The sequence below is a fragment of the Macaca nemestrina genome, chromosome 10 (assembly GCF_043159975.1).
Source record: "Macaca nemestrina isolate mMacNem1 chromosome 10, mMacNem.hap1, whole genome shotgun sequence".
Taxonomy (NCBI): domain Eukaryota; kingdom Metazoa; phylum Chordata; class Mammalia; order Primates; family Cercopithecidae; genus Macaca; species Macaca nemestrina.
In genome coordinates, this window is record NC_092134.1 from 7,749,628 (window position 1) to 7,773,038 (window position 23,411).

General features: G+C 46.3%; 1 protein-coding gene across 5 annotated transcripts in view; it reads right to left on the reverse strand.

Annotated features, from left to right (window-relative positions):
• The window catches only part of LOC105493580 (transmembrane protein 132B), a 504,000-nt gene that overhangs the window by 407,888 nt on the left and 72,701 nt on the right, over window positions 1-23,411 (reverse strand). The window contains exon 1 of one of the 5 annotated variants that reach the window (XM_011761343.3): window positions 15,208-19,322. The exons of the other annotated variants lie outside the window; for them this stretch is intronic. Within the exon in view, the coding sequence (XP_011759645.2) occupies window positions 15,208-15,262 (55 nt within the window). The 5' untranslated portion in view covers window positions 15,263-19,322. Of the gene's footprint in view, window positions 1-15,207; window positions 19,323-23,411 lie in introns of those variants that run through there. 5 annotated transcript variants of the gene reach the window in all.

Here is a 23,411-nt window from a genome sequence, read left to right on the forward strand (position 1 = left end):
TCCCTCCTGAACTGCAGCGGGGGGCTGGCTGGGGGTGGGTCTGAGAACAAGGAAGCGTTCTTGATTTTCAACATTGCCCTTTTTTTATAAAATGATTCTGAAAAGAAACCAAGTGAAAGGAAAAATAACAACCAATAAAACGAAAGGAAACCAACAAAAGTACTTTTGTTGTTGCCTTAGAATTATTTCAAGGGATACAGGCTTTCCACTGGTGCTAGTAATTCAGAATTGCTGTCGTCCTGGGTAAATACTTTTAAGTGAAAAACTAGCAGAGATGGTCGGTGCTTACTGATGTCTGGGAAACAGTTGCCCAGCTCCATCCCCCCATTGCACAAATGGGGAAACTGAGGGAGGAGCCAAGAGAGGGAAGTGAATTCATGCAGATGGTGGGGGCAGGGCTGGCCTAAAGGCCCCTGGCCAGACTTTTCCACCCCACCATGCTTCTTTCAGTGGCTCAGGAGCTGCCACCAGCACTCTAATCTAGGAGGGAATTTTCATTTTAAAGCCATCCTGCAACGGCTGCTTAGATGAGGACAAGCCATCATCCCTTCACGTGGCTTTGAAGGTTTTGTTCAAGGGGATCTCGCTGTCATATGAATGAGCTGACCTTTCTCTGGGGAGGGGAGGAAGGTCTCCTAACCACAAGCCAGCCCAGTCGGAACCACTTCACTGCGAGTTGGCTGGTAATATTTTTGTCCAGACACCGACCTTCAGTTCCCTTGGGTGCATACCCGTGACAGTGGCCAAGAGGAGGTGTTGGACAGGGAACACTGGGGAAGATGCAGCCTGGGAAAGCGAGGCCCCATGTCAGCGGGGTCTGGGCCCTGGGTCCCCAGGCCGGAAGCTGGTTTGGCAGAAGCAGCTCCCTGAGGGGCCAGCACTGCACAGGGCTGTGCCATCCTCTCCCCATAGCATGGTCATGCCTCACGCCCACCTCTGCTCTCACTCCAGAAGCACTGAGGCTCCCCAATAAGTTGAATATGGAGCTGCCCTGTCACCCAGCAATTCCACTCCTGAGCATAGACCCAAGGGAACTGAAAATGGGTGGTCAGGCAAAAAATGTACACACTCATGTTCATGGCAACATTATTTACAATAGCCAAAAAATCAAACAACTCACATGTCCATCAACCAATGAATACACAAAACGTATCATATTCATACAATAGAATATGATTCAGCCATAAAAAGAATGACATTCCGACACAGGCTACAACGTGGGTGAACCTCAAAAACGTCATGCTAAGTGAAAGAAGCCAGACGCAAAAGGTTGCATTGTGTGTGAATCCATTGACGAGAAATGTCCCGAACAGGCAAACTCAGAGAGACAGGAAGGAGGTTGGTGGTGGGCAGGGGCTGGGGGGAAAGGGAGGGTTGGGGGTGACTGCTAATAGGTATGGAGCTTCCATTCAGGGTGAGGCAAATATTCTAGCTACATTTGCAGGTCTGCATTCGTTCAGGCCTGCAGAAACAGAAAACCAAATACTGCGTGGTTACACTTACAAGTGGGAGCTAAACGGGTACTCACAGACACAAAGATGGGAACAACAGACACCGGGGACTGACGGGAGAGGGATGGGGGAAAGGGCTGGAAAAACTACCCATTGGGTATTACGCTCCCTACCTGGGTAATAGACTCATTTGTACTCAAAACCTCAACACCACTCAATATACTTTTGTGGCTGGGCATGGTGGCTCACGCCTGTAGTCCCAACACTTTGAGAGGCTGAGGCGGGCGGATCATTTGAGGTCAGGAGTTTGCAACTCCACCTAGAGTGAGTTTAGTTCTGGAGTGGTTCCAACTAGGCTCAAGGCCAAGTTCTGCCACTGATACGCTATTTGATTTGGAACAAATCACTCAACCTCTCTGGGCCTCAGTTTCCTCAAGGATAAAATGGGAATGATATTGGGAGAATGAGGTGGGAGGATTGCTTGAGTTCAGGAGTTCAAGATCAGCCTGGAAAACATAGCAATACCTTATCTCTACTATAAATAAAACAAATTAGCTGGGCAGGGTGGTGCATACCTCTAGTCTTAGCTACTCAGAAGGCTGAGGCAGGAGGATTGCTTGAGCCCAGGAGGCTGAGGCTACAGTGAGCTATGATCATACCACTAAACTCTAGCCTGGACAACAAAGTGAGACCCTGTCTCAAAATTTTTTAAAATGGGGGTGACACTGGGACTGGGTTCATGGCATTGATGTGAGGATTAAAAGGGGAGCCCTCGGCCGGGCGCGGTGGCTCAAGCCTGTAATCCCAGCACTTGGGGAGGCCGAGACGGGCGGATCACAAGGTCAGGAGATCGAGACCATCCTGGCTAACACAGTGAAACCCCGTCTCTACTAAAAAAATACAAAAAAACTAGCCGGGCGAGGTGGCGGGCGCCTGTAGTCCCAGCTACTCCAGAGGCTGAGGCAGGAGAATGGTGTAAACCTGGGAGGCGGAGCTTGCAGTGAGCCGAGATCCGGTCACTGTGCTCCAGCCTGGGCGACAGAGCGAGACTCTGTCTCAAAAAAAAAAAAAAAAAAAAAGGAGCCCTCCTATGGTATTTTAGAACAGGACTTGGCTTATAGTTAAGTATCTCAGAAAATATTCGTTGTTATTCTATTCAGTCACAACAAATCTTTGGAGGACCTGCTACATGCTGGGATAGAACTTCAAAACAGAACTGAGTGGACCTGCCATGCTCCCCACAGGTCTGCCTTCTAGTCCGATTTCATTTGCAGGAAGGAGACCTCCCTTGAACAGGTAGACCATAGATACACCAAGTGTGGCCAATGCTAAGAAGACTTATACATGTTGGTCATCAAACTTTATTCATACATCTGTAGCAAGGAGAGCTTTAGCAACTGTGTTAGTTTCCTAGGGGTGCCATGACAAATTGCCATGGACTGGATGGCTTCTAGCAGCAGAAACATATTCTCTCATGGCCCTGGAGACCAGAAGTCCAAAACCCAGGTGCCAGCAGAACCACGCTTCCTCTGAAGGCTCAACAAGGTGCCAGCGGAACCATGCTTCCTCTGAAGGCTCAACAGAAGGCGATACTGGAAACCCACTGTCGTAGAGAAAGGAGAGTGAGAGGGAAGAGGGAATCTCGAGCCATGAGTCACATCCAGATGAGTCCAGACAACATTCCTTTAAACAGGGGGTCCAGGGCCTGGGGTAAGTGAACAGAATTCAGGGGTCCATGAATATGCATGGAAAACACTCACATCATGAAACCCCAGCTGAAATAGAGCATCACAAACTGAAGCAGCAAACCTATGTGTGTCAGCAGGACCTGTGATCTTGCCTCCAAGAGAATCACAGGTATTTTTATATCCCATTCCCATTTTTTCAGATCTCAAAATATCATTTACGCTCACCATGACCTCAGAATGATGCCTATTTTATCCCCCACTGTTTCTTGGTATTTAAGCACGTTGGAAAAGCAAATTACCATATCTCAAATTTCTTTTTCCTCATATTTCAATACCTGGAGTTCAACAAAATTGGTTTCTTTTGTCATGCTCTGTATTTTTTGATATGCATTTAAAAGACGTTTTTCTGAGACAACTTCATCTAACTCCTAAAAGGACCTGTGGCACAAAATGGGTTAAGAATCTTTGTTTTAAAGGAGGTACTCGCCCTACCCCGGCCCACCACCGTTCACTCACTTCTGGAGCTCTGGAGACTTTCACGCCCACCCATTCACTCACTGATCACTCATTCAACAACTGTACATCGAGCACGTGCTCTCCGTCAGGCGTGGGACGAGGGCCTGGCATTTTGGAGCTTCCAGCCTAGCAGCCTAGTAAAAGCAGCAGACATTTACCAACTAATCCCACCGTACAGTCCATAATCACACACTGCAGTGAGCTCCATGAACACAAAACGTAGGGGACACAGGGAGCTCACACCCGGAAACCGGACGCAGTCCAGAAGAGAGATGGGGGTCCAGAAAGTAGCATTGGAGCTGAAATGCTCTGCATTCCCTTCCCTAGGGGCATGCCTGTCTAAGAGTAAGGTGCATGTCTTTTTTAAGAAGTTCTACTTGAAGCAAGAGGTCAATGTTGGGGTACCTGGGACTCATTCCTACCCTCTGACTCCACGCCGTCTAAGGCCAGAAGTTTTGCTCATGTGGGTTTGTCTTTGTTTCTGCTTTTTCAAACTGCCCAGAGATCAGGCCTTACTTGCAAGGTAGCTTAGCAGGGTCCATAAAACGCACTACAGCCCCAGTAAGATGTCAGCTCTAATAACAGACCTGTCAAAAGGAAGGAGATAGCTAGGAACATGCCATTAACCCAAATAGCACTTCTGTGAGGGCTGTTCTACCACGGATGTCATGGAAATGACAGGGACTTGGGCCAAAACCAGCCCCAGTTTCACTCCCTCACCCCAGGGTGACAGCCATAGCCCAGAGACACTCAGTGTGTCAGGCAGGGTTTTGTTGCAGAGAACAGAATCCACTCCAGTTTGGTGAAGCAGAGCTGTTTTTCCCAGGGGCGAAGTCCTTACAGAATCACCAGAAGGTGCAAGGAATGAGCTCTATAGGTCAACGTTCCAGAAACGACCCTGCAAGTCACATGGCAGATCCAGGGCACCAAGGGAGCTGTTTTCTCTTGTAAGATGAGGATGCCACCAGCTGAATTGGGATGTTGTCACCACAGCTGCTAGCTCCAAAATCATGCCACCACCACCACCCTCTGGAAGCCACTGCAATAAGGAAGCCACTACTATCAAGAAAAAGGCATAATCTACAGACCACTCCTACTGCAGCAATGCCTGTGGCATCCTACCCCTTGAAGCCAGTACCACATGACCTGCTCTCCACCTCCCCCCAACAAACCATGAGCAGGCAGTGGGGCCTCGGTAACACCATCTCGTGAAAGCCGGGCACCTCCACAGCAGTGCTCGCCAGGAGGATGAGCAGAGGGTGGCCCTGCCTTACCTCTACCTTCTGCATTCACATGAGTGTCCCTGGGCTGCCACACTCAATTCTGGGACACTAGTGCCATCAGGGAAGACGCATACCATCCTATTGGGCCTATGGAAAGGCAAGGATGTTGGCTGAAACAAAAGACAGTCATCTAATCACTATGAGAAGACCACCTGAGAACACACACAGACAAATACAGAGCCAAGAGATAGAAAGAAAGAGACGAGGATCCAGTGGAACTCCCTGAGTTCCAGGATCCAGCCATTCCTGAAGCCAAAAACCCTACACTTTTCCTTTATAGAAACCAAATGGGAATTTTTTTTCTTAAAGCCGTTTGACTTAAGTTTCTGTTTCCTGCAACCAAAAGAATCCTGACTATGACTATAGTTCAATCCCAAAGGCCAGAGCGCCTTAGCCCTATCCTTGGGAACACATGCCAGAACAAATCAGAACATCACAGAACCCCCTGGCCTGGCTACTCATCCACACCACAAAATCTCATACTCTTCCCTAACAGTTTCTAAGCCTGGGACTTCATCTCATCTTTCTTTCTTTCTCTCTTTCTCTCCCCATCCCAAAACTGAATTGTCCACCCATCAACTCCTCCAGGAAGCCTTCCTTGACCGTCCCATACCAAGCATCTCAATTCCGCCCCACCCCACCCCCCACCATGCTCTCCCTGAACACGTTGTTACCATAATAGTTCCCATATTGGACTGAAATTCAGTCTCCCTCTAGAGAATGTAAATCTTTTGAGGACATCTTTCATCTTCTATTCCAGGCGCCACGTCAGACACTGGGATGGTGTGGGGTTCTGCTGATCTTTTCTTAACAAAGGAATAAATGCATCTCCTTCAGGCTTCCCATCTGCTTCACCTCCCCTGTCGCTTAACAATACCCTGATTCCCTTCTTTCTCATTATTCTCAACACTTTTAAATACAAACAGCTAGGGTTTTGAGAGGAAATAAATCAATACAGGTCTGTGAAACGTCCCCTGTGGGTGAAACGTCTGTGTTGATCATCCCACCTGTCACTGATCAACTTTTCTCATCTTTTTCTTCCGTGCATTTCTCCGGCCTTCGGACCTTTCTGAACAAAATGTTTCTCAAAAATGGAGCCCAGAAAACAGAAGCACCAGACTTATCAAAATAGCCATTTCAATGCACTGCAATAAACGAGCAAATACAAAATCAACACCTAATGCTCCCAGGAATTAACTTCAGCAGGCAAGCCCAAAGCTTAAAGAAAAAGGAACAGGGAAAGAAAACCAAATTACACACAGCAGAGAAAGCAAAGCCCACATCTGAGACTGTTTTGACAAACAGAGGCGACCGCTTGAGAGAAAATATGCAATAACCTCCCAGAAATTCCCCCAACATCTTTGTGCTCAGAAGTCAGGCCCTTTAGAAAAAAAAAAAAAAAGAGAGAGAGGAGAAGAGGAAGAACTACAAAATCCAAATACAACCAAGTCTGGTTTCGAAAAATAAATGAGCGCAGCTGCTCTATGCTCCCTGGATCTTGGGCTTGTGTGACATTCTCGGGTGACATACGCTAAAGACTTTGTCGTGGGACATCAAGTATGCTCCTGAAGTCACGGCCCCTCTGAGGAACCAGGGAGGAGGCCATGACAGCAGAGGAGCCCTGGTCTGTTCATTCAACACCATCAACCAAGCATCCACCATGTACCACAACAGCACCAAGCACAAGGGATGCCGCTGCCTGCAAATATCATGCTGGTGCTGTGAAGTTCACCACCCAGGAGACAAATGCAACTTTAAGTATGCCAACGTGGCTGGGCATGGTGGCTCACACCTGTAATCCCAGCACTTTGGGAGGGTGAGACAGGCAGATCACCTGAGGTCAGGAGTTCGAGACCAGCCTGGCTAACATGGTGAAACCCTGTCTCTACTAAAAATACAAAAATTAGCTGGGCGTGGTGGCAGGTGCTGGTAATCCCCGCTACCCGGGAGATTGAGGCAGGAGAATCGCTGGAACCCGGAAAGCAGAGGTTGCAGTGAGCCAAGATTGTGCCACTGCACTCCAGCCCGGGCAACAGAGCGAGACTCTGTCTCAAAAAAAAGAAAAAAAAAAAAATTAGCCGGGCATGGTGGCGGGCGCCTGTAATCCCAGCTACTCAAGAGGCTGAGGCACGAGAATTGCTTGAACCCAGGAGGCAGAGGTTGCAGTGAGCAGAGATCACGCCACTGCACTCCAGCCTGGGCAACAGAGTGAGGCCCTTCTCAAAAAATAAAAATAAAAAAGTTTGTCAGCGTATCCTGGCAAGCTATCACATCTAGGAAGGAGAGGAACAGGGTGGCAGGAGAGAGAACAGGAACAGGGGAGGCCTGCTTGGGCTGGGGCGGTGCAGGAAAGCCTGTCTGAAGTGAGAACACTGACGTCACAGCTGAAGGATCCGGGTGAGCCAGCGGCAGCAGCAAAGCCATGGCCCCTTGGTGCCCCCTGGAGGTCACCTTCGGCACTGGTGACGGCGCAGGACGCTGACAACCTCTTACCTGGAACACCTACCTCTCTCTACCTGGGCTCGCTCTCTGGCCGCATGCTGGGCATTCCAGCCTGATGCTGGCAGTGCCAGCGAGTCGACACCTCTGGATAGCACCCAAAGAGAGAAGCGGGGAGGGTCAGTGGATCAATATCCCAGCTCCTTCTTGTCTCTGTAGGACACTCAGTGGGGCCTGAGCCCCAGCTGCCCACAGCAGTCACCTGCTCACTCACTCACATACCTGTGCTTGTCTTTCCTCCCTCTCCTGTCTCCACTCCTGCTCCCTCACCATCGTGTCTGCAATGCACTACGGGTACCCAAATCTTTGTCTTGGGGTCTGCTTTTGGAAAGACCCAAGTTCAGACAGCCATGAAAATATGGAAAAGGAAAGAGCCTATCTAAGGCCCTGAGGGCAAAGAGCTCGGCTTTTCAAAAGACAGAGAAGCCAGGGTAAGCAGCCAGGAAGGGTGGAGCTGACAGCTTGAAGCGGTGCAGGATACATCAGGTGGGGCCAGGCTGGATGGGCTTCTGCAGCTGGCCTGGGGAACCAGGACTGGAGGCTCTAAGGTAGCACCATAACAGACAAGAGACATGATGCAACAGCCTCTGTAAAGGACTCCGCCGGTCTCATGTGTCCATTAACGGATGGCAGATAAGCTCATAACTAATAAGCAGAATGTGGTCTACCCGACAATGGAATAGGGTTAAACTATAAAAAGGAACTGACTGGGAGCAGTGGCTCACACCTGTAATCCCAACACTTTGGGAGGCCAAGGCACGTGGATCACTTGAGGTCAGGAGTTTGAGACCAGCCTGGCTAACATGGCAAAATCCTGTCTCCACTGGAAAAAAAAAAAAAATAGCTGGATGTGGTGGTGTGCACCTGTAATCCCAGCTACTTAGGAGGTTGAGGTACAAGAGTCACTTGAACCTGGGAAGAGGGGGTTGCAGTGAGCCAAGATCGCACCACTGCACTCTATCCTGGGCAACAGAGACTCTGTTTCAAAAAAAAAAAAAAAATCAACTATTAAAAGGAATGAAGTGCTGGCCTGGCACGGTGGCTCATGCCTGTAATCCCAGCATTTTGGAAGGCTAAGGTGGGCGGATCACTTGAGGTCAGGAGTTTGAGACCAGCCTGGCCAACATGATGAAATCCTGTCTCTACTAAAAATATAAAATTAGCCGGGCATGGTGGTGGACGCCTGTGGCCCCAGCTAGTCGGGAGGCTGAGGCAGGAGGATCGCTTGAACCCAGGAGACAGAGATTGCAGTGAGCCAAGACTGTGCCACTGCACTCCAGCCTGGGCAACAGGGCAAGACTCTGTCTCAAAAAAAGAAAAAAAAAAAAGGACTGAAGTGCTGATAAACATTACAACATAGATAGGCCTCAAAACCGTTATGTTATGTGAAAGAAGCCAGACACAAAGGGTCACATATTTGTACGATTTCCTTTACATAAAATACCCAAACTTGGCCAGACCATAAAGACAGACAGCAGATCAGTGATTGCTGGGGCTGGGGAAGAGGATTAGGGAGTGGCTGCTCAATGGGTATGGGGTTTCCTTTTAGGGGATGAAAGTGTTTTGGAAGTAGGTAGAGATGGTGGTTGCACAGTGTTGTGAATGTATTAAGTAACACTGAATGGTTTGGTTTAAAGCAGTTAATTTTATGTTATGTAAATTTCACTTCAGCTTAAAAAAAAATCCAGCAGCAAGAGCCTCCATGGACCCACGGGTAGATAATGGGTCAGCTGGGAGGAAGAGGGAGGGATGACAGTAGCTGGGACAAAGGTGGGATTCATGGAGGTGAAGAGAAGTGCAACAGTTAAAATATAGTTTCCAAGTCACAATTTGGCACCCTCAGGCTAGGCCCAGCTTTGGCAGGACATCATGTGAGAGTTTGTGGACTCTGTCTTTACTTGCTGCCTGACCTGGGTTGAACTTCCCACAAGCCCCTAACTGTATAGGTGAGAAATGCAAATGTAGCCTCTCCCAGGGGCCCACCATCCAGAGCCCACCATGACCACCCGTGAGTGGCAGCTATAGCACAGCTCCCTGGAATTGGGGGATCATAGTTAAGAAGGAAGCCAAACTAGCATGTAGAGGCTTAGGAATATTCATCAATCCCATGATGCTACAGGCTCTAGGAGCAGGATCAGCTGCAAAGAATACACTGGAAAGAGATCTGTCAGTTCAACCCCTTCCTCACCACCACATTGTTCACAATGCCCCCTCAGCTCTCCCCACACACTGTTTATCCCCACATAGCCTGCACCCTAAGATAAAGCAATTGGAATATTAGACAAGGGAAGAGATAGGGCATAGAAGAAGAGCCTTGTCTCCCAGTGAGCAGAGAACTCCATCTGGAGGTGTTATCATTTTAGGTGCATCTTGGTATCTGGTGACACACAGAACCGTCTCATGAACAGCGCAAGGACCTATCTGATCCCGTCTTGAACAGAGGACATCTCTTGGATTGTGGCTCCTGAACCCCCTTCATCAGAATCACCTGTATTGCTTGCTGAAAATACAGATTCCTGAGCAAGGCTCAGAATCTGAAGGGACCTGGGGGGTTGGTACAACACGATCATTGGGTCCCACCTGACTCGGTAGGTGGGGCCTGAGAATGTGCATTTCTAACAGGCCTCCGGGAAGTGCTGATGCGGCCAATGCAGGACCCCACATGGAAAACCACTGTGCAGTCTACCATGAGTTGGTTTCAGCGGGCGGGTGATGGGGCAAACCTCACCTTCGCTAGTTCACAGGGCTGAGTCACTAGGTTGGGAGGAAGTGCCATGGAAAATATTGGGTTGGGTCCTTTGCAGTGGAGTCACAGGATGGGACATTTTCAACTGGAGCAACAAGAATTGTGTGATCAGGAAAAGCAAAGAGTCAGGAAGTGGAGAAAGGCAAAGATACAAAAGGAGGATGCAAAAAATACGAACTTCATCACATCACACACAGCCCAGCACTATCCCTGGCCACAGCCACTTGCCCCCAGACAGAATATAATCCAGGAAATATTTACAGAGACCAACTGCCTGCCAGGAGCTGTGCTACGAGAGTCCCAGGAAAAATATCTACATCCCTGACTACAGCAATCTCTTGGTGTCTAGTGGGAAAGATAAACCCTTATACACATCTTCATAAGAAGAAGCCATAAGAGAAATTCCTATCCCCTTTAAAATCAGCAAAAAATGCCATGATCAGACCACAGGAACTCACGAAATGGCTGCTATGGGCCAGCACCATGCCAGGCTCTATGGCGAGGCAGTTGAATAAGACAGAATCCGCTGACCTGGAGATTTCAGGCTCCAGGAAGAGGATCCTTAGCATAAAGCATTATCAGTTCAGCAGTGGCTGAGAAGCTCCACATCCCCGAACCCAATCAACGGGAGAAGTCCCAAGCCTATTAGTGGAAAAGTCTGTTTTGATTCAGACTAAATGGCCAAATCCTGGTCCTAAAAGATACTTTCAATTGCCTATGCCAACATCCATCCACCCCTTCCTTGTTAAGAAAGGAACCCCAAGTTCATCTGAGGCAGCTGAAAATTCCTTTTTCTGTCTTTCCCTGCAGCTAAGTGTGGCCACTGACTATGTTCTGGTCAATGAGATATAAGTAAGAGCATGGGATATAAGTCTCACGGGGTGGGACTTCTCAGAGGATAACTTGAAGACAGTCAAAACAGCTATTGGGACATCTGCTTCCTCCAAGGCCTGCCTGGAAGGTGGAGATGATGGCCAGAACTCTGGGAGCCATCCTCAACAATGAGGTGACCATGAGGATGGAAGTCACAAGCCAAAGATGGCAAAGCAGAAACTAGAAGGATCTTGGGTCTTTTTGACATCATGGAGCCACATTAGTAGTGAGAGATGGAAATTAACTTCTATCCTGTATAATCCATTATTATTTTGGTTTTCTCTGCTACACACATCCAAACCTACTTCTACATGACTGCTGAGGGCCCAGCAATCACTTTGTTTCAGACACTGGGGTGAGTTAAAAAATCCTTGTCCTGGCCTGGATAAGTCCCCTTTGCCAAAATTAACACACTGACCTACCTAGGGGAAAAAAAACCCCAAGCCAGGGACATCAGAGACACATATACAGGCCACTATGACACTCAAAGAGGTATGGAATCGCTGAACTGGAAAGGTCTTGAAGACCATCTGATCCGACCAACCCACTTCACAGATTAGGAAGTTGAGACTCTTGGGAGAAAAATGACTTTCCCAACTTCTCCAGGCTAGAGCTTTTTATACCAAAGTAACTTTCATCAGGAAGATCTTCTCATTAGCTAGAAGAGTCCATAATAATGCTTTTGCCAGAGCTAAAAACAGAAAAGAACAACATAGCCATTTCACCGAACACCTCAGTTAATTAATTGCCCGAACAAGTCAAGCTTGGGTCCTTAGGAACAACATGGGGGCTATTTATACATTTATGAGATAGAAAAAAATGCACAATGTGACTTTGCACATTTAACCCTATCCCAATATTTACAGCACATCCTTGTCTGTCTGGCGAGCCGGTGTCAACTCTATATTTGCGCCTAGGACTTTCTCCCAATGCCAATTTATAATTCAACTAATCAGGAGATGTTTATTGGCTGGGAATTCATCAGGAAAATTCCATGATCAGGAATTCTCTATTACAGATACTTGTCTCAAAAAAAAGGTAAGTGAAAAGTGATAAAAGCAAAAAGTTATTTTTTTTTTCAAGAAGATATTCTTAGAAGAGGATATTTAAGAAATCAACTGACTGTAATATGGGACTGCCACCTCACTTTCAAACTTCTGTCTTCTTCAAATGGACACACTCTACTGGAGAGCTCCAAAAAGAATTAAACAAAAGAATCTAAGCAAAGAACCGTGAGATGGTGATAACACAAAGGAAAGGCAAAGATGCTCACATCAGCGTTGTTTATAATGAGGAAAAAAACTAGAAACAACATAAACACCCGTCAATGGAGAGATTTTCTAAATAAATTATAATATATGAAGACAATGACTATTACACAGCTATTACAAAGGATAAGGTAGATCTATATGTGCATACGTGTGGAAAGTTCTAGAATATAAACTAAATATTTTATATCAAAGTGCAAATACTGTGCCTTTCTTCACATAGATTTGACAAACACACACCCATACACAGACTGGTTTGTGCATATATTTTTCTAGAATTATGGAGAGGTGGTATTTTCAGAGTGAAAGACTGAGTTCTGGTGGGGGTGGACCACAAAAGAAGTTTTATTTTGTAACTTTACTATTTGAACTGTTTTTACCATGTACAAGCATTTTTTAAAGTATTAATAGGGATCAGTACAAAGACTGTAAGCCTTTGGGGTTTTTTTTAATTTAAAGAAAAAGATGTATAAGCAATTGCTTTCAAACTTTGTTCTGTGAAATCTTAGAATTTAAAAAATATGCCTTAGCAAGCTTCTACCCTGGTTCCAATCAGAGCGGCTGTGTTTTCTAGCCTATGTTCCTGCATAATATTTCTTAGGGGGAGAAAAGAGTTCCACCACTAAAAAATATGTTTCAAAAACCACTGGGACATGGGCAATATAAATGTGCCAGATTATTCACATCATTTTTATTAAGACAAATGTGCTCAAGTTTTCCTGTGTGGACCAAAGTAAGCTCTGGAGTTCCAGTTCTTAGCGCTCAGTGTAGTCCAAAAACCCCACATTTCTTGGACCATGGAAGGTCACTCATGCAGTAGGTTGCACAGTGGCCCTTTCCCCTCAAAACTCATATCCGCCCAGAAAATAGAGCCTTGGCAGATGTCATTAGCTCAGATGAGGTCATACTGCATTGGTCAGTTGATTTCTTAAATATCCTCTTCTAAGAATATCTTCTTGAAAAAAAATAACTTTTTGCTTTTATCACTTTTCACTTACCTTTTTTTTTTTTTGAGACAAATATCTGTAATAGAGAATTCCTGATCATGGAATTTTCCTGATGAATTCCCAGCCAATAAACATTAAATTCAATGACTGGGGTCCTTATGAGAAGAGGAGCGGGACACAGATACACACACACACACACACACACACACACACACACACACACACGGAAAACAGCCATGTGACCGCAGAGGCGGAGACAGGAGTGAGGCAACTGCAAGCCAACGAACGCCAAGGATTGCCAGAAGCCACCAGGAGCTGGAAGAGGCAAGGAAGGAGCCTCCCCTAGAGCCTCTGGAGGGAGCGTGGCCCTACCAAAAACTTGGTTTCTGAATTCCGGCCTCCAGAATCGCAAAATAATAAATTTCTGTTTTGTTAAGCCACCAGATTTGTGGCAATTTGATATGGCAGCCATAGAAATTAGCATAACTCACCAAAGGGACAGGTAGGGTAAACAACAGTATGGACAGGCCATGAACCAACAACCAGACCAACTGAGGTTCACCTTTGTCTTCACCGTTGCAGTGGTTCTCAAACTCCAGCGTGCTCAGCATCACCTGGAGGGCTTGTTAAAACACAGGGGCCCACCTGCAGAGTTTCTAGTTGCAGGGGTCCAGGGCGAGGCCTGAGGACCTGCATTTCTAACGGGTTTCCAGATGCTGTTGCTGCAGTCCAGGGGCCACACTCGAAGCAGCACTGCTCCACCGCTCCACACAGAGGAGACGCCACCACACCCCTCCCCGCAGCGCCAACCTGAGAAGCAGCACCTCCTTCTCCTTAACATGTTAGCCTCACGTGTAAGGTTTTTTAACAAAAGTTTCTACAACTAGCAATTAAAAAAAGAAACTAGAGGAAATCTGCAGTGTCTCCTCTCCTCCCAAAATACCTTAGACTGTGAGGAGACATCTGTTGTTTTTGCCTGCCTGGGCTCCAGTTCTCCTTCTTCTGTTCATCTTGCCCAGCTTTCCTTTGAGGAACCATCCTCCGCCCTGTTCCCGGCCCTTGGCGTTCGGGGAGATTGGTTGCCACACCAGCATGTGACCTAAGGTTGCTCCTGCCTCGGCATTTTCTATCCTCCTGAGCACAATAATAAGTGGTTCTGGGATGGCCACATGCCCTTAGGGGGACCCCTTAGACGAAATTAGGAGAGGAATGATTAATCTATTGAGCAACAGCTGTTCTCTTTCCACTGGGAGTGCACAGCTGGGCGACTGGGAGCATGCAAGGCTGGGAACATCAGCAGCCATCCTGATAGCTCATGAGGAAAACCTGTGCCGAAACACGGCCAACAGACGCCAGCAAAGCCTGGAGCCAGAGAGGACATTCCCAGTGTTATTGTTTGAGCCCCTGGATTCAGCTATGCCTGAAGCTGCAACACGAGAAGATTTGTGCCTTGATTTTTTCATTGCTGAGTCAATAAATTATTTGACTGTTTTTCTATAGACAGATGATAAACGATAGATGATAAATAGATACACTGATACATAGATAGGTAGATAGAATTTACTTATGTATTTAGCCAGTTGCAGTGGGTTTCTCTTAATGACAACCACAAGATTTTCAACTAGTACAGATTAAAACGTTGTGTGGTAAGAGGCAGGTAATGGAGGAGGAACGAACCTAGTGCCAGTAAGGACCTTTGAGGCCAGGACTCACTGCACTGACTGAATCACAGGCACAAAATGTAAGTATGCTCTAAGGTAGTAAAGTGCCGAGAGTTAAAAAGCAAGTCCTGGATCAAGTGTTAAAATATTAAAGAATTCCCCAGAAAGACTTCTCGAGAATAGTGACCTTATCCATCAGCACGCATTTGGCTGAAATAACAGAAAAACCCACTAAAAGCGGCTTAAGCCATAAGGACATGTGTTATTTACTTAACGAGAAACTCGGAGGTGGGCGGTGGCCAGGCTGCTGAAGAGACTCAATTGCGTCATGAGGGACCTGGGATTCCTTCCAGCTCCCCGTCTGCCCTCCTCGGCGTGCTGGCAAGGTCTCCCTCGCCCGCGGCACCATAGCTATGCAGCTCTAGTTGGTCAGGTCCTCAGGGTCTGCATCCAAACAGGAAAGAGGGGAACACAAGAGGATTTTCTCCTCCTTGACTCCTCCCTTAGGGAGAGAATTAGTCAAACCCGCCCCAGTACACAGGCTCGGTTCTATCTCATGGGCCAGCACCTGGTCACGTGGCCACTTCTAAACCAATCACTGGAAAAGAGGGAAGTGAGTGATACATCGGTTTGGACCAATCAGGATCCCTCTCCGGAGCGGGGGCCCATCACCTCCTAAACAAAACGCTATTCTAGCAGTCAACAGGGGGTCACGGCCGTGGGTAGGCGCCAGCGACGTCTGCTGCAGAGAGCATTCAATCCAACCTTCCATGCACCATGTCCCCACACGTGCCAACCACAGAATTGATCCTAACAAGCCTGAACAGGTCCAGCTCTGCCCATCAGCCCTGTGGCAGAAGCATCTGAGTTTTATCCTCCCTGTGTTTTCCAATCAATCTGGTCAAAACAGAAGCACGGAAGAAATGCTGCGGTCGGGAGAGCATCACAGCCCAAACTGTTCGACTCTTCCCCCAGATCTTTTCTGGGTCAGCGGCCAAGAGGGTTGCCGCTGCCTTCCCATCCCAGAGGTGCTGACCTCCACAGCTCTCCATTAATCAAGAGCCCAGGGCCAAATTCCTCCTCACTCACCCACCATCTGCAATTGTTCACACACACGTGGTCCTGGAGCCCCAGGGTGCTAACCAGGGCAGCAGGGTGAAGAGCCAGAGGCCAAGGGAATTCTGTCCAGTCCGAGCTCAGTGACGCCTCACAGTCCATCTTCTGAGGCTCAGAAACTGAGAGGAGGAAAGAGGGGGTCTTCCATGTCACTGGCTCCCAGGAACTTTGCTAATGAGGTGGCAGATTCCAGCTACTCTTGATGTCTCGATTTGGGATCCCCCAGAAGCAGCTCTGAGACAATAATTAGAGTACAGGTGTTTCATTTGGAGATGATTCCAGGAAGCATCGTGTGAGGAATGGAGAAATACAAAGAGAGAAGAAAGAAGTCAACAAAGGGTACGTTATCAAGCCAGGACAGTGCTGTGGCACTGCAGGCAACTAGTGCCCAGTCCTGCTGGGCAAAGCTGGGCAACACTGGGAGACAGTGTGGAGATTCACTTTGGAGTTATTCCACCCCACGGAGCTGGTCTCCTAGTGGTCATTCATTCCTGGTACTTTTGTTCAGCCCTACACACAACCAGAGCAGCGCTGATGGCCACACTGAAACTCACAGGTGTCAACCATGGAATGCTGGACCTGCATAAGAATGGCAAGGGGGTGAGGGCACGGAGGGAGAGCATGCTGAATCTGTCTTGGTCTCTAAGCTGCTGATTCTGTGCAATCCTTAGAGAGGGGAGACACTGAGATCAAGAGGGAACCATCCTAATAGATCTCCAAAGCACCTGCAACCCCACCCCTCTTGGACTCCAGGGAGTCTGCCCTTTGCTGCCTGGCAGGCATTTCCAACCCTACCCAGTATCCAGATCCAGTCACAAGAGCCCACAGAGCACAGTAATTAAAATGACAGGTTATGGAGCCAGACCACCTGGGTCTGAATCCCAGCTCTGCCACTCTGGAGCTGTGTGGCCTTGACTAAGTTCCTCAACCACTCTGTGCCTCATTTTCCCCATCTATAAAATGCGGATAATGAAGTGCCTTTCTCATGGGGTTTTGTGAGGATTAAATGAGTTAATACATGTGAAGTGCTTCCTCCCACAAGTAAGACCTCGACAAATTCAGCCAGTATTAAATCCCCATGGAACTTGGCTCTCACTGTCCCCTTTTAAGCCAGGACAGTGTGTGGCACAGAACACTGCAGGCAACTGGGCCCCAGTCCCACTGGGCGATGCTGGGAGACAGTGCAGAAAGTCACGGTGGAGTCATCCCACCCCAAGGAGCTGGTCTCCTGGAAGTCATTCATTCCTGGCACTTTTCATCACTGCCTCACATATCGGGGACATCCTTAAGTGAAAATAGAATTTTCAATATTATTGCTACCTAACACCGTTACAGCACTTAACAGTTTACAACACATGTAACCATCCACTATTATAATAACCAGTCCCCAAGGGCCTAGAAAGCACTAGGCACAGCTAGGCATTAAGCATGCATCACCTCTAACTCTCTCTAATGAGAGAGTTCTCTCATCCTAGAGAACTCTCCCTGTAGAATGTGACATCTAGGACCTGGTCAGATTGATTCTCCCCCCAGTGCCGGCGTAGCACTGGCTGAATGAATACATGAAGGAATGACCAATCCAATAAACCCTGATGCATAGATTTTACCCCCACTTTACAGATGAGAAAACTGAGGACCTAGGAAGAGTGGACTTTCCCAAGGGAACCAGCAATACCCAGATTTGAATCTATACCAATCCCTGATTCTAAAGCTAGCCTCTTACCACTGTGCCCATGAGGCCTTCTTAATGGACTCTCCTAATTCCTCTGTCTGGAAGGGAGTATACATGAGAACCGCATAATCTTAGGCATTTGCTGACCATTTTTGTGCCTCAGTTTCCTCGTCTACAAAACAGGACAGACAATAGTGCCCTCCTCAGAAGGATTGCCGTGTGAGGATTAAATGTGGGAATGTGTGTATAGAGCTTAGGACACTGCTCAAGAAATGTTAGCAAGGAGAAAAGTGTCACAGCCAGTGCTCAAGAAATGTAAACTAATATTATCATCAGCCCCAACCCCTTAACGAAGAGGGTAGGTAGCAGGGCCGAGGTGGAGGTGGGGCTGGAAGCTGGGGTACTAACTCCCACTCAGGCCCCTTTATTTGGTCTGTCACAACCTTGTGTGACTCTGTCGTATGCAAGTTCCATACCCTTAGCTGAGAGCAAGCTACTACATGGATGGGGAGTTGATGGTGCTGCTGCATTTAAATGAAAACCAAACAGGTATATTTGAAACTAGCCCACAGAGAGGTACACATAAGGACACTATCGGTATTCTTTTTCCTTTGCATAAGGCAAAGACTAGAAATAGTGCAAATGTCCATCAGAGGGTAAAATGGAATTTGTAGATTGATAGGAAGCTAAGAGCAGAATTATTGTGCTAGAAAACCTAGATCTTGTCTGCTTACTCCCCTAGGATGGTGATTTGACCATACTGTTTGTCCTCGGCCCACAGGTGGACTACATTTCCCAGTCACCCTTGCAGCTAGGAGTGGTCATGTGACTGAGCCTGAATTAATGGATTGCAAGTAAGAAGGAGGTACACTACTTCCAGACCTGGCCCATATGTGGGAATGTGCAAATTTGTTTTCCTTCATGCAGAGACCCAGCACAGAATTGCAAGCCCTGCGACGGGTAAGTGAGCCACAACATGGAAGAATCCCGAGTCACCATGTGGAAGGCTTGCCTCACACTCTGATTGAACTGTTCCATGGAAAAGAAACAAACTTCTATTGGACTAAACCACTGAGATGTGGGGGTTGTTTGTTAGAGCAGTCAGCCCACTGCAATGGAGTAAGTTCTTCCAGAAACATGATGGAAATTCAAAACATAAAAAAGGCATAGAGCTTGGGAAAACTGGCTAGCCATATGTAAAAAGCGGAAACTGGATCCCTTCCTTACACCTCATACAAAAATTAATTCAAGATGAATTAAAGACTTAAATGTTAGACCTAAAACCATAAAAACCCTAGAAGAAAACCTAGGCAATATCATTCAAGACATAGGCATGGGCAAGGACTTCATGACTAAAACACCAAAAGCAAAGGCAACAAAAGCCAAAATTGACAAATGGGATCTAATTAAACTAAAGAGCTTCTGCACAGCAAAAGAAACTACCATCAGAGTGAAAAGACAACCTACAGAATGGGAGAAAATTTTTACAATCTACCCATCTGACAAAGAGCTAATATCCAGAATCTACAAAGAACTTAAACAAATTTACAAGAAAAAATAAAACAACCCCATCAAAAAGTGGGCAAAGGATATGAACAGACACTTCTCAAAAGAAGACATTTATATAGCCAACAGACATATGAAAAAATGCCCATCATCACTGGCCATCAGAGAAATGCAAATCAAAACCACAATGAGATACCATCTCACACCAGTTAGAATGGCAATCATTAAAAAGTCAGGAAACAACAGGTGCTGGAGAGGATGTGGAGAAATAGGAACTCTTTTCCACTGTTGGTGAGACTGTAAACTAGTTCAACTATTGTGGAAGACAGTGTGGAGATTCCTCAAGGATCTAGAACTAGAAATACCATTTGACCCAGCCATCTCATTACTGGGTAAATACCCAAAGGATTATAAATCATGCTGCTATAAAGACACATGCACACGTATGTTTATTGCGGCACTATTCACAATAGCAAAGACTTGGAACCAACTCAAAAGTCCATCAATGATAGACTGGATTAAGAAAATGTGGCACATATACACCATGGAATACTATGCAGCCATAAAAAAAGGATGAGTTCATGTCCTTTGTAGGGACATGGATGAAGCTGGAAACCATCATTCTGAGCAAACTATCACAAGGACAGAAAACCAAACACTGCATGTTCTCACTCATAGGTGGGAATTGAACAATGAGAACACTTGGACACAGGGTGGGAAACATCACACACCAGGGCCTGTTGTGGGGTGGAGGGAGGCGGGAGGGATAGCATTAGGAGATATACCTAATGTAAATGACAATTTAATGGGTGCAGCACACCAACATGGCACATGTATACATATGTAACAAACCTGCATGTTGTGCATATGTACCCTAGAACTTAAAGTACAAAAAATTAAATTTAATTTAAAAAAAATATTTTAAAAAAGGGGGCATAGCACAGCCAGAAATGAACTTCCCACCTCTAGCAAAACTTGCCTATGTGCAAGGCCAGCTTCGTGTGTGAGTGGCCTCTGCTGTCACACAGGGACCTGATCTCAGAAAGCCCTTATCCTTGATTTAATGCTCTGCTATTGCCCTCTAGAAATTCTTGACAGTTTTCTAACCTGCATTTTCATTTCTCACTGGGCCTCACAAATGGTGCGGCTGGTCCTGCTTACGTGGCCAGTAACCTCTCACCCTGCTATATACTCTGGGAGCCCAGGGAAGTTACACCAAGAATCACTGCATCTGCCCCTGCCCTGGGCAGCCACCTCACTTTTGACCAGGCTTTGTTCATCCTCAGCTGATTGATTTGGGAACTGGACCTCACCACACTGTGGGTATGTGAATGTGCACATGTGTGCAGGTCTGTGCCCTCCTCCCTCCACTCCATATTCCACCTGAACCACTGCACATGGTATCCCACACCTCCACCAGAAAGGATGAGGAAGGTCTACATCTCCCAGGATACAGCAATCCCCTTTAGGAGATTCTTTAGAAGATCTCTGTTAGGAAAGAAAGAATGCAAAAAAAAGTGTGTGTGTGTGTGTGTGTGTGTGTGTGTGTGTGTGTGTGTGTGTGTGCATGTTTAGGTATTGCAGTCTTGGGGTCAGGGATGGAACAGAAAACCTACTTTTCAACAGATATCCCTTTTATACTGGTGGCATATTTTTACCATGTATCTGCCTTTGATTCAAGAAAACAATTATTTTTTTAAGTGGCCAGAAAAGGCCAGGGAAGGGAGAGGAAAAAGGCTTTCTAAAAGAAACTGCATCAGATATTCAGCTGGGGTTTTTTTCTGCCCTTCCTCTTAAAACACATCTAAGTCCACTGTCCATTGGAGCAGTTGCCCTCAGAAGTGCTGCCCGAAGACAGGCAGGGAAGGGTCTGCCTGGGCAGCTCCAGTCCCTCAGGAAGCACAAGAAGTCCTGCCTCATACAAGACAGTCGCCCACCTAAAGACAATGGGATGAGTGCTTCAGCACTGCACACCGGTCAAGGAGAGCTGTCTCCTAGAAGGCCTTAATATCAGAAAATAGTCGGCACCCTGGGAAGTCCACTTAAAGTGGACTCACTTAAAACAAAGACTGAATTTTCACGATTGAAAAAGACATGACTTTAACCTAGAATGACCCTATGGCCCGGCAATTCCACTTCTAGGTATACACCGAAGAGAAATGGAAACAGGAGTACAAAGACTCATACAGGGACGTTACTGGCAGCCGTATTCACAATAGCCAAAGAGCAAAAACAACCCAAATGTCCATGAACCCAAATGTCTATCAACAAATGAATGGATTAAAAACTGTGGTATATCCATACAATGAAATATTATTCAGCCATAAAAGGGAATGAAGTGCTGACACATACTCCAATGAGGTTGAACCTTAAAACATCAGGCCAGGTGTGGCAGCTCACGCCTGTAATCCCAGCACTTTGGGAGGCCGAGGCAGGCGAATCACCTGAGGTCAGGAGTTCCAGACCAGCCTGGCCAACATGGCGAAAGCCCTTTTCTACGAAAAATACAAAAATTAGCCGGGTGTGGTGGCAGGCACCTGTAATTCCAGCTATTCGGGAGGCTGAGGCGGGAGAATCACTTGAACCCGGGAGGTAGAGATTGCAGTGAACCAAGATCATGCCACCCTGGGCAACAGAGTAAGACTCTGGCTCAAAAAAAAAAAAATTATACCAAGTGAAAGATGCCAGACACAAAAGACCACATATTGCACAATTTCTAGTAAATGTTCAGAATAGGCAAATTTGCAGGTACAGAAAGTAGATTAATGGCTGGCAAGGGCTGGGGGTAGTGGGATAGAGAGTAACTGTTAAACGGTGTGATTTTATTTTGGGGTGATGAAAATGTTCTGGAATTAGTGGTAAAATGGTTGCACAATATTTTAAATATTCTAAATGCCAATGAATTATATACTTTCAAATGTTTCATAAGATGGATTTTATGTTATGTGTATTTTACCACAAAAAAGTTAAGGCATGACTAGAAATTTTTCTTGAAAAATCAAGTAAAAATTTTACAAATAAGTCTGTTGTTTTGTTTCCCAAAATATTGTTGCAACCTATAGTTGCAACTACAGGTCAATCCTTAGACTAAAGCAAGAAAACACTGTTGAAGGTAATCATTTAATTCGTCCAACAAAATTGTTAAAAGCAGGATGCAATCTCCTTCCCTTCTCATTTAACTTCTGTAACATGATCATAAAAAGTGCATTTTTGCTAAAATATTTCAAGGCATCATCAACTTCCTCAAGGTCATCTCTTACTCTTTTGATATTCAGATCACTTTATTTTGAAGCATCCATTAGTTCGTCGATTTCCTTTTCTTCCAGCACTAAGTGCCCTAGCTGAGAGAGTTCCTCACTGGTCAGTGGTCTTGCTGTGATTCTGGCAATCTGCCAACATCACTTTCATCGACTTCCTGAAATCCTACATTTCTTGCAAGATTTGCAATTTCACTTTATGATCTGCACTGAATTTACAGCTCATTATGTAATGTATTGAATCCACAGTTCCTGCCTGATCCTTCAAAGGAAGAATAGTGAAAAAATGGCATGAGTGAGAACAGACACAATATTTTACCCTAGACCACTGAGTTCTCCAATGGGGGTAGTCTTGCCCCCAGGGGACATCTGTCAATGTCTAGAGACCTTTTTGGTTGTCACACTGCAGGGTGGGTGATACTACTGGCATCTAGCAGATGGAGGGCCCAGGGATGATGCTGAACATCCTACAATTCCCAGGACAGCCCCACAACCAAAAACTATCCAGCCCAAAATGTCAATAACGCCAAGGCTAAGAACCCTTGGTCTAGACGGATGTTGAGTGGGAAGCAAATTTAGAATAGAAATAGTCAGTTCATTGGCAAGTATTTTCGTGTTTTGACATTTAATTATCAGGTAAACAAATACCTGAAGCAGTTCCAAGAACAAATGTTCAGATAGTGAGAATCCCCCATATTGCTGTATGGAGTCCCTATATTTATGGAAAGCCTGGTTTGTGCAGTTGTTTCTTTAGTCACCTTGGCTGCCAGGATACCCAAGGCCAAATTTACAATCACCTGGCATACGTTTCTGGTGCTGATCCACCCCAGCATTATAGTGACTATGCAATTCTCCCTTATTTTCCTTTTGTCCTAATCATTTTAATCTTATTATACTGATTTCTTTGTTTGCTGCCTTGAGTCCTTGA